This window comes from Salvia hispanica, chromosome 4 (genome assembly GCF_029641045.1).
Source record: "Salvia hispanica isolate PSC_SH4W2 chromosome 4, Shi_PSC_v1, whole genome shotgun sequence".
NCBI classification, from domain to species: Eukaryota; Viridiplantae; Streptophyta; class Magnoliopsida; order Lamiales; family Lamiaceae; genus Salvia; species Salvia hispanica.
The window spans coordinates 23,419,490-23,434,164 of record NC_142695.1 but is presented as its reverse complement, the minus strand read 5'-3'; the positions used below and the strand labels follow the sequence as shown (position 1 = coordinate 23,434,164).

The following is a 14,675-nucleotide window of genomic DNA, read 5'->3' as shown; positions in this document are numbered from 1 at the left end:
GCACGGAATTTAAGAAATTTATGTTAAGTGGTGATAAATATGGGTTTGGCATGCTTTGAGGTTTACATTTGACTCGTTTTAATTATCTTTCATGCGAAATAGGTTCTTTAATTGCATTATTTGTACAATTTGATACTATTTTGTAGTGTTTTGTTAGTAATAGAATTAGAAAAAGAGAAAAAAGTCAAATTCGAAGATTAGGGAAATCACACAAAGTCAGCGGTCGCCGAGCCACCCAGTGGTCAATGGAGGTCCAACGGCCCGTTGCGAAAATTATGCTTGAGTTAGCCTCCCACCCAGCAGTCCGCTATGTCAAAGTCAACAGCCTACCGAGTCCAATGCCGTGAGACCCGAGAGCAGTCGACGGCCTACTGAGACACTGCCAGCAGTTTGCTGAGTTCGAGTGATGCACACATTAAGCCCTAATTCGCCCAAGACATACCTTTTGGGTTAGAGTTGTCACCAAAATGGAGGAACACCTATAAGTTTATAAATACTTTGCATAACTCTACATTAATAATTCATTCAGTCAAGAATTGAGAATTCGTTATAAAAAAAACATCCACCTTCATTCCACTAATCATCAATCATCCCACACTTGGAGTTTGGAGCAAGGCTAGATTGAAGACGAAGACTTCAAGATTCATCCTTCTGAGTTTTGTCTTTGAATTGTTTTTGTATTTTCTTTCAATAATGTCGATTTTGTTACCTTGTCTATGGGTAACTAATTTGTTGAATTCTAGGGATTTGAGACTAACTCTTTTGGTTTATTTAATTTAATTCCAGTTTTTAGTATCCAAGACTTTATTTTTTCGTTCAATTCTATTGGATAATGTTTTTGGTTGGGTGACAGACAACATACGCACTCTCCATTTAATATTTACACTCACTCTTTCTCTCAAATTAACCACATTAACCAATAACTCCTTAACTCTCGCGATGACTAAGAAATGTATCATCTTAACGGGACAAAGGGAGTATTAAATTAATCCAATTATTACCAAGTAAATTTGGTGATCGGTATTTTAGAAAGTTATTTTAACATTAATGTTACCAAGTGTACTTTTTTGCTCGACATATATTTTTACTATTTGCTTCAGAGAAGAATCATACTCAGTAAATTTATTTATTTAAATAATCTCTTAATATTTTGAGAAATTGTGTGCTCGGGAACATAGGGTTGGTTGGTTAATGCGGTTAATTAGAGTTTATGTCGTCTTAGGTTCCGATGACATTTCTTAGGTTACAAAGCACAAAATTTATTCAAATTTATAAAATTTTTGAGTTTATGTCTTAAAAATATTTTGCAGTAGCTACAATATATGCTATTGGAAAAGTTTTCTACACCAAAAATGAGAATTGTTGTATGATTGTAGATGATCAGAGTACTGTAATCTACTCGATCGGTCCTTTACTCGGCAAGTGCTAGGACATTTAATTATAAATGTATTGATAAAACGTGTATTTACATGAATTTAGGTACTAGACTTGGCTTATTAATTATGTAATGAGTTTGTAGAGTTTTGATGATGGGAATAGTCAATAAAAGTGAAAGTGGGAAATGACGATCCCCACAGTCCACTAGAGTAGAAATATTCACATCAAAGCGTCTGTTCAAAGTCAAATATGGATGTAATCAAAAATCAAGTTTTATGTCGGGGAAGAAATTTACATGTCTATTTAAATAAATTATAGTATTTGATTATCTGGGTTGTTTTTAAATGTGTCACCAAACATGTCCAAGAGCACTGACATTTATTTAATTTTGTATTACTAATGTGGGACATTATGGTTGCTTATAGCATAAATGCAAGATGGATTGGAGTAAATGACCAATATGGATTAAATTAGTGTATGACCAGATTTTTCTTATTTTAATTTTTGATTACAGAGTGTAACTAGTCCTATACTATTTGCAAATTAAGAGGTGGATTTTGGAATAAAATAATTACAAGAAGTAAAAAAATAGCATAAGCAAAATGAAATTACGATTCACTAATTCTCTAATACGAAAAGGCTGGGATTTATGCTGATTTAATGTCTACACAATATGAGGGGTGTTCGGTTTGCAAAATTGTATCTCAATATTAAATTTATAATATGTTTGGTTCATGAGATTCAATCCCACAACTCAATCCTAGATGGATAATTATAGGATGGTTGGTCATAGCTAAACCCCTCCAATTAATATAATCTCACAATTCAATCTTAAATTATAGTATCTTGGTACTACTATTTTATTTACGAAAACAAACACCACCTGAAAATATAATTATATCTCATATGCAATTTATGATTTCCCACACATAATCTAAGTGTATGTACATCCACTTTCATTTCAACATTTCAGTTTTCCTTTTTAAGTAGATTCAATTCGCCTGGACGCATTGTTCTGATATTTTAGATCCATGCTTTCTGACTTATATTGAATCCTAATGGCTTATTATGATTGTCATTTCATTCTTACATATACCATGAAGGTAGAACACCGTAGATTCAATTCGCCTACACGCATTGATTTGATATTTTAGGTCCATGTTTTGTGTCCTGTTCCTAAGAGCATCCTTAACGCTGCTGGGCCGGGCCGCAACTCGCGAGTCCGGCCCGATTTCAGCGTTGGAGGGGGGAGAGTCACGGCCCGGGACGGTCCCGGGGCCGCAGTTCCGTCCCTAGGCCGCTCCCAGGGTCCGGCCCGGCTCAGGGTTAATGCGCATCGGGACGGGCCGCAAACCCCCAAAATTTTTATTTTTATTATTTTTTTGATTTTGTGCCATTTTATTATACCCATTTCTTCAACATTTTTCCCCCAATTTCTCCATTTCTATCCTCTAAATTATTTCAATATTTTTTCTAGGACGTAATTTTTATTTTCTAGGTCTTAATAAAAAAAATTTCTAGGATTTGTAAAATTTTTTCCTCGGATTTCTAATTTCTATTTTTCGACTGAACAATTAATTTTCCCGATTTTAATTGTTCAATGTATTCAATTTTATGAGTAAAATAGGTTGGAGTTGTAAATAGTGCAAATGAATAGTTGTGGCCCGAGTTGTGGCCTGCAGGGTTAATGGAGTTGTGGCCTGGGTCCCCAAATTTAGGGGAATGATGACGTGGAGGGGACTTGCGGCCCAAATCCGGGACGAGGTTAAGAATGCCCTAATGGGTTTATGCTTGTCATTTCATTCCATCCTCATTTCATTTCATTATATCATGAATGGCCTAAAAACACGATTGAGAATTCAAGGTCAAATAAAAAATTAACCTGTACAATAGAGTCAAAGATTGAATTTAGAAAGAAATTTAAGAATGGGCCAAAATCCAACAACCCCCTGCGTGATTCGGTCGATGACAATAAGGACTACTACCTCAGAGGCTTCCTTTGTATTAAAAGCAGTTATGATACTAATTTATGAATTTCTGACCCCAGATAATTCATTTTCTGGCTTTCCCATTTAGTATATTGGATTCAATAAAACATGTTGTCAAAATTGGACAGCTGGTTTTGCTCAAATGATGTCAATAATTGAAATTTATACGGTTGTTGACACATATATATATGTAACATTTTTCACAGTTACATTCATCAATTGAGAGCTGCAGTATTTATGTTACCCTTTGTATGATCTGCTCTCAATTATTCATACACCTAACCCTAACTAATCCAATAATTCAAAGCACATTTGGAGATTAATAATTGTATTCTCGTACACACTCAAATGATGGGTCATTCTTTTAATTAAATTAAACACTTGAAAATGGTGAGGATTCGATGGTGCACGATTGAACTCTATATTAATATGATACTATTTCCTCCGTTTCTAAAAATATAAATTATTATTTTTCAGCCTGTTTCCTAAAAATAGAACCTATCCATTTTAGAAAATGGAGCTCACAATCTACTAACACTAATTCCTCTCCATCTCTTTTAGTTTACCCATTTTTTCTCTTTCTCTCGTTTACTTTATTAATTTTGCATAAATGTGTTGTTTCCAACTATTTTTAGGAAACGAAGGGAGTATTAGTTTTGAGTTAAACAATTATATAGTTTTATTCTTTAGACACTTTCCGAAAGACCTTGAGTAGGTATTACTACTTGCACATTTTTTAATTTTCGGATGTGAGGTTGTTTGAATATTAAAAAAATTACCACTTTTTAACTAACAATATTAATATGTGTAAAATAAAATAATGGTCTCATGAAATCATTATTTGACTGAAGTCTAAAGTCGAAACAAATAAAAAACTAAAAACTACCATAATCTAGAAAAATAAATTGCTCTGATTTGGTCAGAAATTCATGAAAATTCTGATTTTGCAGAAAATTCAAGAAAGTGTGGCATAGTATGGTACGTATATAGCATATTAAAAAAACTGAAATCGATGCTGAAAATTAATTAGTGGCCATAAATGGTATAACGACTGAGATGAACAGCTGTGTCAAAACATAAATTTAGCATTTACTTTTACAGATAAAGATTGGTAATGAGAGAATATATTGTAGTAAATGAGTAAGCATTGAGGGCAGGCTTCTGCTTCACAACAAAATAAAGCTATGTAACTTGTGACAACACTACCTCAATAATTATGGGTACTATTAACTCTACATATTTTAACCATTTTCAATTTTCATATGAACAAACACCATACATAATGTGGCCTTACAAAATCATTGCCATTTGCAATGAAAAATGATGTACTATTATGAATGATGTTGATCTATTTTCTCTGGAGAGTATCCTTGGCCGACTCGAGGGTAGAGACGACAGAGGCGGCGGCATTTGACAAAATGCCGCCGCTTGTCTTTGAGGCAGGAGCCGGTTGGGGATGCACCTCGTGCACAACCTGCACGCGCCTAACCGGCTCTTGCCTTTGCCCGGCCGATTCGCAAATATCAACGGTCTCCACCTTTTTCATTTGCCTCTGTCCAACACCACCATCCCCAGATTCCTAAAATTCAATTCTATGATAAATTAAAAATCTCAAGAATCATGTCATTTTAGCAATTCAGGAAATATAAAAGAAAAACATACTACCTTCTGGTTTGCTGATGCATTCATATTTGTGTTTGCTGGTTGCTTATATTTTGGAGATTCTTTATAGGAAATTAATATATGGTTGTTTCATTTTTTTTTATTTTGGAGAATTTGTTTCCGATGTTTTTGGTAAAGAAGTGGCTATGGAAACTGCTTGCTTCCGATATAATCGGGAAAATGCTTTTCCAACATACATTCCTCAATCCTAATTCAGTCAGCATTCTAAGAAATAGATGGAAAAAAAGGATTATATACCAAACAAAGTTGTTTTAATAAGTGGAACCTACTACTTTGTATGGGACTTAGGACCGACAATCTTTGCACGACATGAAAATCCGATACCAATACGTACAAAATTATGCTTTTGGCTCTTTATCCGATTGACCATTATTATTATTTTAAACATTTATATTATTTTGAAAAATAGTATTATACTTTAATTTTATTATTTAGACTGAAATCTTGATAAAATTTTAATCGTGGTATTTTGTGTTCTTTATCGTGGAATATCAGACTTTATCGTATAATACCAAGTTTTAATCGTATAAAATCGGGTTCAGATCGTTACTATATAGCGTCAACTCGAATTGCATCCATCTTTAATGGTAGGGCTAGAAATTTTGAATAAATAACAAACCAAATAAAGTTTGGATTTTTTATTGGGCCAATCCAATAAAAATCTAATGATTTCAGGTTGAATTAAGATTAGACTTTAGAATATTTTATGCAACTGTGTGAATACCACTAGGTTATTTTGCTTGTGGACTAGAAACGCAAAAATTATTATTGGGCCGTCAAGTAACTACTATACTATAAATATGGCCCAAATTAAATAATAAAATACAGCTAAGAACCAAGAGAAGGCCCAAATAATACTCAAAACAGAGAGAATGAAGTCGACCATGAATAACATGATCTTATTTGCAGAACACAAGTAGCACACATGAATTACAGCAGGCTGCCAAAATAAGCACAATATCCAAAACATGGTATTTTTCTGTTATATTGATCTAACAAACAACAAGGTTTGCTGCAGGCCAATAATCTATTGAACCGGCAATATTATAGTAGATGCATAATAACAGAGATGATCAGTATGTAACCAGAGGAGATCCACTGCAGTGGACATCAGACACTTCAGACAACCGTTGCCTCGGAGACAATGTGTTGCTAGCAGCAGCTTCAACATCAACATTGATAATGCTTTTCCTCTTCTGAGAATCACTCTTCTGCTTTCCCTCCTCCTCCACTTCCTGCTGCTGCTCTGATAACATAGCTTGAGCTTCGGCAACAACCGATGCATCATCTTCTGCAGCATACAAGATCCTTTTCATCGCTCCCACCACCTGTCATCAATATATATCACAACCATTCAATCACCATTCTTTCATTCATAATGACAACAAGAAGAGTTGGGTTCATGAGTGGTGCCTACAGGTAGTTTTTCAATATCAGGGGTCTGGCATAAGATCTCAATGTCTCTCAGTTTGGCAAAGTAGAAGTCTCTCTCTTTCTCTACTCTATCTATTGATAGTTTCAGCTCTGTAATCTGCACACACACAAAACTAGATAAGCTTTCAAATGCCCATAAGGCTTTACTGATTATTCATTAGGGGATATAATTTGTAACCTGTTGCTCGAACATTGTGCGTTCTGCTTCGGAGCAGCCAGATTGTCCAACACCTGGAGAAGGTCTAACTGCCTTAATGGATTGATTTGCTGCATTTGCATGAGCAGCATCTGTCCTTCTACCATTATGAGTGGCTTGTTTGGGTACAGAGGCTGAACATTTGGTTGAAGGTTGTGTTGCTACAGATTTCTTGCTCAGCTCTTTCCCACCCTTGCATGCCTCTCTTCTTTCCAAGGGATTGTAACTAAACATTACTCAAAAAAACATTAGATAATCAGAATATTACAAACTCAGAAAATCTCTGCCATGGCTCAATCTATAAGCATGAAGGCACCATTTTGTATTTTTAAAGCAAGCTACTATAGTAAAAGAGTATAGCAAGTTAATCAATAACATCAACACAATAATGCCATATAAGCTCCAAGGGTGTCCATTAAGTACTACGATCCCATAATGCCCCAGCAACTGTACCATAGTAGCTCTTAAAGCTTCTGTTAGATCAGTAGCTAAATAGTGGAGTACAGAAGATGAGGAACAAGAAAAATCCCACAACAATTGATAAGGTACGCAGAGAAAACTGCAAACAACTAAACCAAGGTCTAAGACTACTGTTCCGTCCTGATATCACATTGCGAACCACATGAAGGATAAATTGAATAAACAAATGGATACATGAATATGATTTATACAGCACAAAAGAGCCAAACTCATTCTACGTTTTATCCTATCTGAGCGATGATTAGCCACATCAAATTTGAATCTAGATCATATTTACATATCAAACTGTAACTCAAATAACGAGCATTCATCAACAAGCACAAAGGATAAGGTGAAAAAAGGTTTAGAGCGCAGAATTCACCTGTTCATCTGACCTCCATTAGCACAATCACAGTATCGCTTCATCCACTGCATAAATTCCAAATTGTCCAGAGGCCTTCCTTTGATCAATTTGTTCACCTCGATATGCTGCAAACAATACCAATTTAATACAACAAATTCACACAAAAGTAAAACCTAAGGACGGATGCAAATTAGATGGCAAAAACAGAGAAATTTTTACTTAAATCGTCAATTTCCTTGATCAAAACCTAGATCGGACGAATAGATACCTTAGTGATCTTAAGTTTGTTGAAAACATCTTGAAGGACCTTGTAGTTCTGGATGGACTCGTACTCACTCTTAGCGTCGAAATTGACTTTGTGCATCGGAACCATCCCCGGATGAACCGCATCCATCAGCTGGCAATGGACGGCGCCGGTGCAAGCCTGAAGACAGTGAGAGATAATTGATTGATGAACGGTGAGGAAATCAGTTAGGAATGGCGTTGGGATCGGAAATGTACCTCTTCGACTTTGGAGAGATTGAGACGGAGAGTGGAATTGATCCATGAGAGAATCTCCGATCTTCCGACGAAGTATGCTGAATCCATCATCCCGATATTGGTTGCCATTTTCTGCCTTGAAAAAGTGTGTTTGGATCTTTGATTTAGTGTGGAGAGGAAGAAGAGACGCGCTCTGGTGTTGAATTTGAGAGAGAGAGAGAGAGAGCCGTTGAGTGAGGTTGTTTTGAAATGAAGCGAGAGCGGGACAATTTATTTTTGTAGTTGAAAAAATCATCAGGGTTTCGGGAGTGGTGATGCGCTGGGCTTTTTTTGTCGCGTTAGGCCCATTTAGGGAGATTAGAATAACGGTTGTTTTTTAGAGGAGAATTTTAAACTAGTGATGAACACCACACCACTACTTTTATGTTAATAGATCATTCGCAAGCTATTTCTATGGAGGATAGAGTTTTATTATTATTAACAAAATTTAAATGGAAAATAATAGTGTAAATAAAAAAATAATATCATCCCTTACTATTTAAATTCAAATATATTTTTTAGTATATATCACATTAAAAAATAGTTTTACTCCACTCATTTACACTAAATTTAAATTTTACACTATTTTGAATATAGTATGTTTTATAAATTTTTGTAGTAGTACCATATTTGGTATTGTTCTATAATAAAAATAAAAAAAATAGTAGGTTCGATTGGTGTATAGCTGGAGAATTTTTAATAACACCAAAACGCATTTTAAATATATAGTAGGAGATGGTCTATAAAGTACTAAAAAATTAAATTATAGTATGTATGTATTTGTTTTCTTATCACTTGACTTAGACAGATCTATTTTTTTATGGAGCTAAGAAAGGATATAAGTTTCTGATATGTTACCTTGATATCAAATTATAAATATACTCCGAATAGAAGTTTGATACAGAGCAGTGCGGCACTGCTCTCCATTTCAACACTTAAAAACTTTTTTTAATAGGGCAACTGTTGTCATTTTCTACGATATTCAACAAAATTGATATTTTTCTATGTAGTTAAACACTTCATTACTTTTCCAATTTTTTATTTTCAAAATTATTATTTCCGGAACCATTGTGTCTGAGCATTTTTGCAACATCTATGGCCTGCAACGTTCTTGCAAAATAACCGATTCCATGCCTTGAGAGGTACGTGCTCATTATTTTTGGCATATGTATTAGAAAAATTGCATTTAATTAATACAAAATATTCAATCGAAGCCAAAACTTGAAAACAAATTAACCTATGATAGTAATATTATCAAAGATAGTTTAGTAAAAAAACTACAACATGTCAGCCATTCATCACTCATATCACACTGTGCCTACAATCAATCAATAACAAGCAGAAGAAAACGAAGCCGCCGGAAACCTATCTAGTGCTTGAAGCGCCTCCTTCATCGACGGTCTCTTCTGCGGCGCCGCCGATATGCAACTGTACCCTAATTTAAGCAACGCCAGCAACTCCTCCTCCTTCCCTTCCATGTCAGCACGGATTGCCGCGTCGGCCATCCTCACCACTTTTCCCCTGTCTCCGTCCGACGACGCGGTCCCGGCTAATGCCAGTCCGGGGCCCGCCTCCTCGGACACTATAACTTTGCCCGTAAGGAGCTCCAGTAGCACCACTCCGAAGGAGTACACGTCCCACTTCGAAGTGGCCTTCAGGCTCCTAAGGGACTCGGGCGCGTGGTATGGTGACACGCCCATTATGCTAGGGCTCGGGCTTGGGGTGGCCCCGCTCGCATAGTCTGGGAAGCTGTCCCGCGAGGCTGTGGACCGCTTGCTCCCGAAGTTACGGGCCGAGCTGCCGGCCCAAGCCTTGGAGCTGCTGTTGTCGCATGTGACGAGGCGCTGGAGTCCAAAATCTCCGATTTTGGGCTCCATATCCCAGCCCAGTAAGATGTTAGTGGGCTTGAGATTTCCGTGCACATGCTTCTTCTCGTGGATGTAGCACAGCCCGCACGCCACGCCTTTGGCTATCTTGAGCCGCATTTCCCACGGTAAAGGGCATGGCGAGGAACCAGCTTTCCCTGAGAAAATCACACGCCCAAGCACAAGTTAGCATGTAACAATAAATCTGAGTGTATTAATTATATCGACAATTAAAATTTTAGTCCGCACTAATATCATCCACGGTCTCTATTCTTCAAAACTATCATCATAAAAGACTGCATTTTTTGGATCAAAATATACTGATATCATCCACAGTCTATATTCTTCAAAAATATGAAGATTGATACAATAAAGCATGAAAGACGTTTGTATTTTTTTAATCCAAATATATTTCATGCTATAATCGCTATTTATGTCTTCTTCTATGAGAAAGAGACGACACATTAGTTCATTCATTCTCCTTCAAGTATGTGTGATGAAGAGTAATTATTCGCCACATCTTTTGGCGACGGAAATGAATAAACCGCCAAAATGACAATTCTCTCTCATAATAAATAGCACTCATAGATTGGGGGGTATTTTGGTGAAAAATGTTTTAAAGTCGTTGTAGCGAGGTATGATGATATTTTGAAAGAATAAGGAGCACAAGTGATATTAATGCAATGTTGAAGGACTAAAAATTGAATTCTATGATGAAAAAAGTCGCACACTAGAAGACGAAGCTGACTACCAACTAAACTGGTGGTGGCGCGCAGAAGAGAGAAGCATTTAATATACTCCCACAATAAGTTTCAGTTACAACTACTCCACCACCGCTTCAATTGCACTTTAACATTCATTCACATATCCTACACTTTCAGTTACTATTCATTTACCAATGTAAATAATTAAATGAAATTAAATTAAATGAAATGAAATAAAGAATGCGAACTTACTGTAACGGGCGTTAGCGAGACTAGCGTTGGGAAGGAATTCATAGACGATGAGCTTCTCCTCGGAGCCCCAATAGAAGCCTCGGATCCGAACCAGGTTGGGATGCACCAGCTTCGCGATGACCCGAACCTGGTTGTGGAAATCCCTAAATCTCTCCACGCCGCTCTCCCCAATCCGCCGCACCGCCAGCGTCGTCCCGTCTTCCAAAACAGCCTTGTACATAATACTCGAACCCGACGCCCCTAGAATGTACGCCGACGCCTTCAGCAGCGTCTCCAGCTCCAGCTCCTTCTCCCCGTCCACCGTCACCAGCGCTCCTCCGCTTTTCTGCTGCGCCGATTCTCCGTCTGAGCTCGTCGAATCGGAGGAGGCTTCTTCGGCGTCGTCCACCGCCGCATTGCGCTGCTTTTTGAGGCACGTCCAGCCACGGAGCCAGCTGGCCGATGCCGAAGCCCAGTCAAACTCACCCCCAATTTCCGCCTCCTTTTTCGCGCTTCCTCTTTTCTTCACACTGTACACGTAACCAAATATCGCTAATAAAACCGCGATTCCCGCCACATCGCCGGCGACGATCCCTATAATTGTTCCGGTTGGGAGCCCGCTCGTTCTCCCCTGCTGCGGCGGACCGGGGCTGGAGGTGATGGTATTCGGAATCGCAGCGATCGCCGGCACCGACGAATTAGGCACGATTGCTGCGGAAGACGGAATCGGGCAGAGGCTCTTCAACGGCTTGCCGCACAAGTTAGCGTTTCCGGAGTAGGAATCGCTCCGTTGGTTGGAGAAGAGGTCGGATTCTGGAATTTCACCGGTGAGGTCGTTGGATGAGAGATCGATTGTCGCATTCGCCGCTATTCCGGCGGCGAACTCCGGCGGAATATCGCCGGAGAGTCTGTTGTAGGAGACGTTGAGATACTCGACCTTTTCGCCTCCGAAATTCACCGGGAGTGTGCCGTTGAACAAATTCGATGATAGATCTAAGAATTTAACAGAGTTGAATCCACCTGGAATCTCACCGGAGAAGTAATTGCTCCTCAAGGAAATAGCTGTTAAGTTGTGCAAACCTGAGAGATTCGCCGGGAGCCTTCCGGCCAGGGCATTATCAGAGAGGTTGAGAAGGCGGAGACTTTTGAGGTTTCCGAGGAGCGGCGGGAGGTCGCCGGAGATCAAATTGTTGGAAAAATCGAGGGTTTGAAGCTCGGAGGCGAAGAAGAGAGAGTCCGGAATAGAGCCGTTGATGGAATTGTTGGAGAGGTTTAGAAGACGGAGGTGGGGGATGGTTCCGAGCGTGGCGGGGATTGATCCGAGGAGGGCGGAATTGGGGAGGGAGAGGGCGGTGACGGCGGAGGCGGGGGCGGCGCAGGTGACGCCGTACCAGGAGCAGGGAGTGGCGTCGGTGTAGTTCCAGGAGTGTAGGACTTGGAGAGGGTCGCTGAGGATGCTGTATTTGAAGGAGAGGAGGATTACGCCGTCGGTGGTGAGGCCCAAGGAGTCGGAGTGGATGAGAATGATGGCGGCTAGAATCCTCCAGCGCCAGAAACGGAGGAGGTCAGGGTCGACGGAGATCATGCTTGCCGCATCCAGTGAGAGACACACTGAGGTGGCATTTATTGCATATCACTATATGAGAGACGAGCTTGTATATTTTATATTACGCCTTTTTTTATACACATTTAACACTATATATTTTGTCAAAACAGGAAACTACTCTCTTCAAAATTTATAATCTCATTTTTTTTTATTTTTTTTACTCATTTTTGTATAAAAAATTGATAATTTGGTAAACGGAAATTTTCTTTTTACTGATACCCCTCTATCCTATCAAATGGAATTTTAGAGATGAAATATTGTTTTAATACAAAATTAGTAAGTAAGACAGAGGTAAAAAAGAAAAAGTGATTTTAGTATTATGAATGTGATCTAATAGAGAAAACCTTGTTAAAAATGAAAGATACATATTTTTTAGAGATAACCCAAAACGGAAAATGAAGACTATTTAGACTCAGTACTCAGTAGAGTAATATTTTAGTATTTTATCTCTATATACTTCTTCTTTTATCAATTTTATAAACTTTAATAGTTTTGGTAATAAACTGGGAAAGATGCCATTTCGTTCAATCAACAAAACAAAGTGTTTAGTTCAGTAGTAAAATAATTGAAACTTCATCACAAGATTTTATTTGCATATAGTCGGCCATGGAAAGATAATTCATTGTGTACTCTGACCTGGATGATTATTAGTGGTACCAAAATTGAGTTAATCCATCTACCAAATTAAACATCTCTAATTAAAAGAATTTACCCATTTTATCTATAGTAGATATATAGATATAGTTCACTTAATTATCACAGTCAAACATTATCTCTTATTTATAAATATTGCTAGTGTGAATCCGCCGTAATTAATAAAAAAAATGATACTGTTAATAGACTTATAATGCACTCAGCCAAATTAGTTTATTTCATACTACACCTAAAATTGGATCATTGTCAATTTAATGAAATTTTCCCTATGGAAAAAATGGGAGAAGGAAGCACAGGTCAGCAGAAAACAAAGTTTCTAACTAAAATGCAGTGTTGTAGTTGATGATGGCATAAATTAATTGTGTGGGGATACAGAAAGGACTGAAATGGATAATTAATTAATGTGATATGACACTAATTGGGAAAAAGGTTGATGAGTTATTTTAGTTGGAATAAACAGAGATGAATGTGGAAGGGAATAGCATCTTTGCTACATGACATTAAGATGGAGTCAAGAATTCTTCAGTAACAATAATAATTCTATTAATCCTATTGACTTTACCAAAAGGGATCCAACTTGTAAATTATTGGTTTCGTTTCTGTCTTATCTCTCCTTTAATAACATGGGATGTCATATTGCAAGAATTTGTTACATACTCTTATTATTATTAATATTAATCTCTGGACCACAAAATAGATCTAACTGAATCTTGCATACTATAATACATAATAACATTACTCAATCTAAATGGAGTATAAGTGAGTTTTAAATTAATGCAACGTAAGTAACTTGCATATAAACTAAAAGTTCTTTCTCCAAATTGATGAATTCTTAATTCCGTATTTCCCTTTGTAATAGTATATGGTTTTAGTTAGATAGTTAATTAGCTTAGATTGCATGAGTAAATCAAATATTAATCTTGACAGTTGAACTCATCAAAAATTCTATCAAGCATACGCATACGCATACGGCATACCACACTTTTGTGTTTGTCTAAGAATATGTTGGGTACATAGAATTGGAATTGAACTTAATTCATTTCTAAATCCTTCCAAATCCATATAGTTTTGTGATATCGAACAGTGGAATCGGAAGCTTCAATTCCATTACCAAAGCTTGAATTCCATGGTACTGAACGCAACGCACTAATTGGTACCTACCACTTTCATGTATATCTTCGTCCGATCATTTTTCCACAAATTAAATGCCCTCTGCCAAAAGGAACCAAAGCATTTTCATATTTTGTTTTTATGTTTGAGAATGGGATCATATCGAATTGGCCTTAGACATGATTGACAGATGTCTTCTCAAGTTCCTTCGATTCATATTTGAGGTTACCGGGTTTTCTTTCGTTTTCAAATTCAAAGAATGTGATCGTCTAAATATTTTTTTCTCATAATGTGTTATCTATAGCATCTACAACATGAGAGGCCCGTCCCATGGTGCCAAGGATGAGCAGCTCGTCTGAAAGGGAAAATCTAGGAGCTGTCTCGCCCCTTTTATTTTTTTCCATATTTTTTTTTCATATTTTTATTTATCGATATACTCCATTCGTCCCTAAAAATAGGAATTTTTGAAACAACACTGAGTTTAA

At 37.4% G+C, this 14,675-nt stretch overlaps 2 protein-coding genes across 3 annotated transcripts; both read right to left on the bottom strand.

Moving 5' to 3' along the window:
- Positions 1 to 5,921: 5,921 nt before the first annotated feature.
- On the bottom strand, positions 5,922 to 8,209 carry EB1C (end binding protein 1C). Its single transcript, XM_048091208.2, has 6 exons — positions 8,003 to 8,209; positions 7,770 to 7,925; positions 7,520 to 7,626; positions 6,661 to 6,904; positions 6,466 to 6,579; positions 5,922 to 6,376 (listed from the first exon to the last, which is right to left on the bottom strand). Exons 1-6 carry the CDS (start codon positions 8,108 to 8,110, stop codon positions 6,122 to 6,124), a joined length of 984 nt encoding a protein of 327 aa, XP_047947165.1. The 5' UTR covers positions 8,111 to 8,209; the 3' UTR covers positions 5,922 to 6,121.
- A 1,032-nt stretch (positions 8,210 to 9,241) lies between these two features.
- LOC125194366 (putative LRR receptor-like serine/threonine-protein kinase At4g37250) lies at positions 9,242 to 12,485 on the bottom strand. 2 transcript variants are annotated; one of them, XM_048092547.2, is made up of 3 exons: positions 11,901 to 12,485; positions 10,842 to 11,813; positions 9,242 to 10,043 (listed from the first exon to the last, which is right to left on the bottom strand). In XM_048092547.2, exons 1-3 carry the CDS (start codon positions 12,403 to 12,405, stop codon positions 9,349 to 9,351), a joined length of 2,172 nt encoding a protein of 723 aa, XP_047948504.2. In that variant the 5' UTR covers positions 12,406 to 12,485; the 3' UTR covers positions 9,242 to 9,348. The 2 variants fall into 2 exon arrangements, with proteins under 2 accessions (XP_047948504.2, XP_047948503.2); XM_048092546.2 differs by having other exon boundaries at positions 10,842 to 12,484.
- Between the last annotated feature and the right edge of the window lie 2,190 nt (positions 12,486 to 14,675).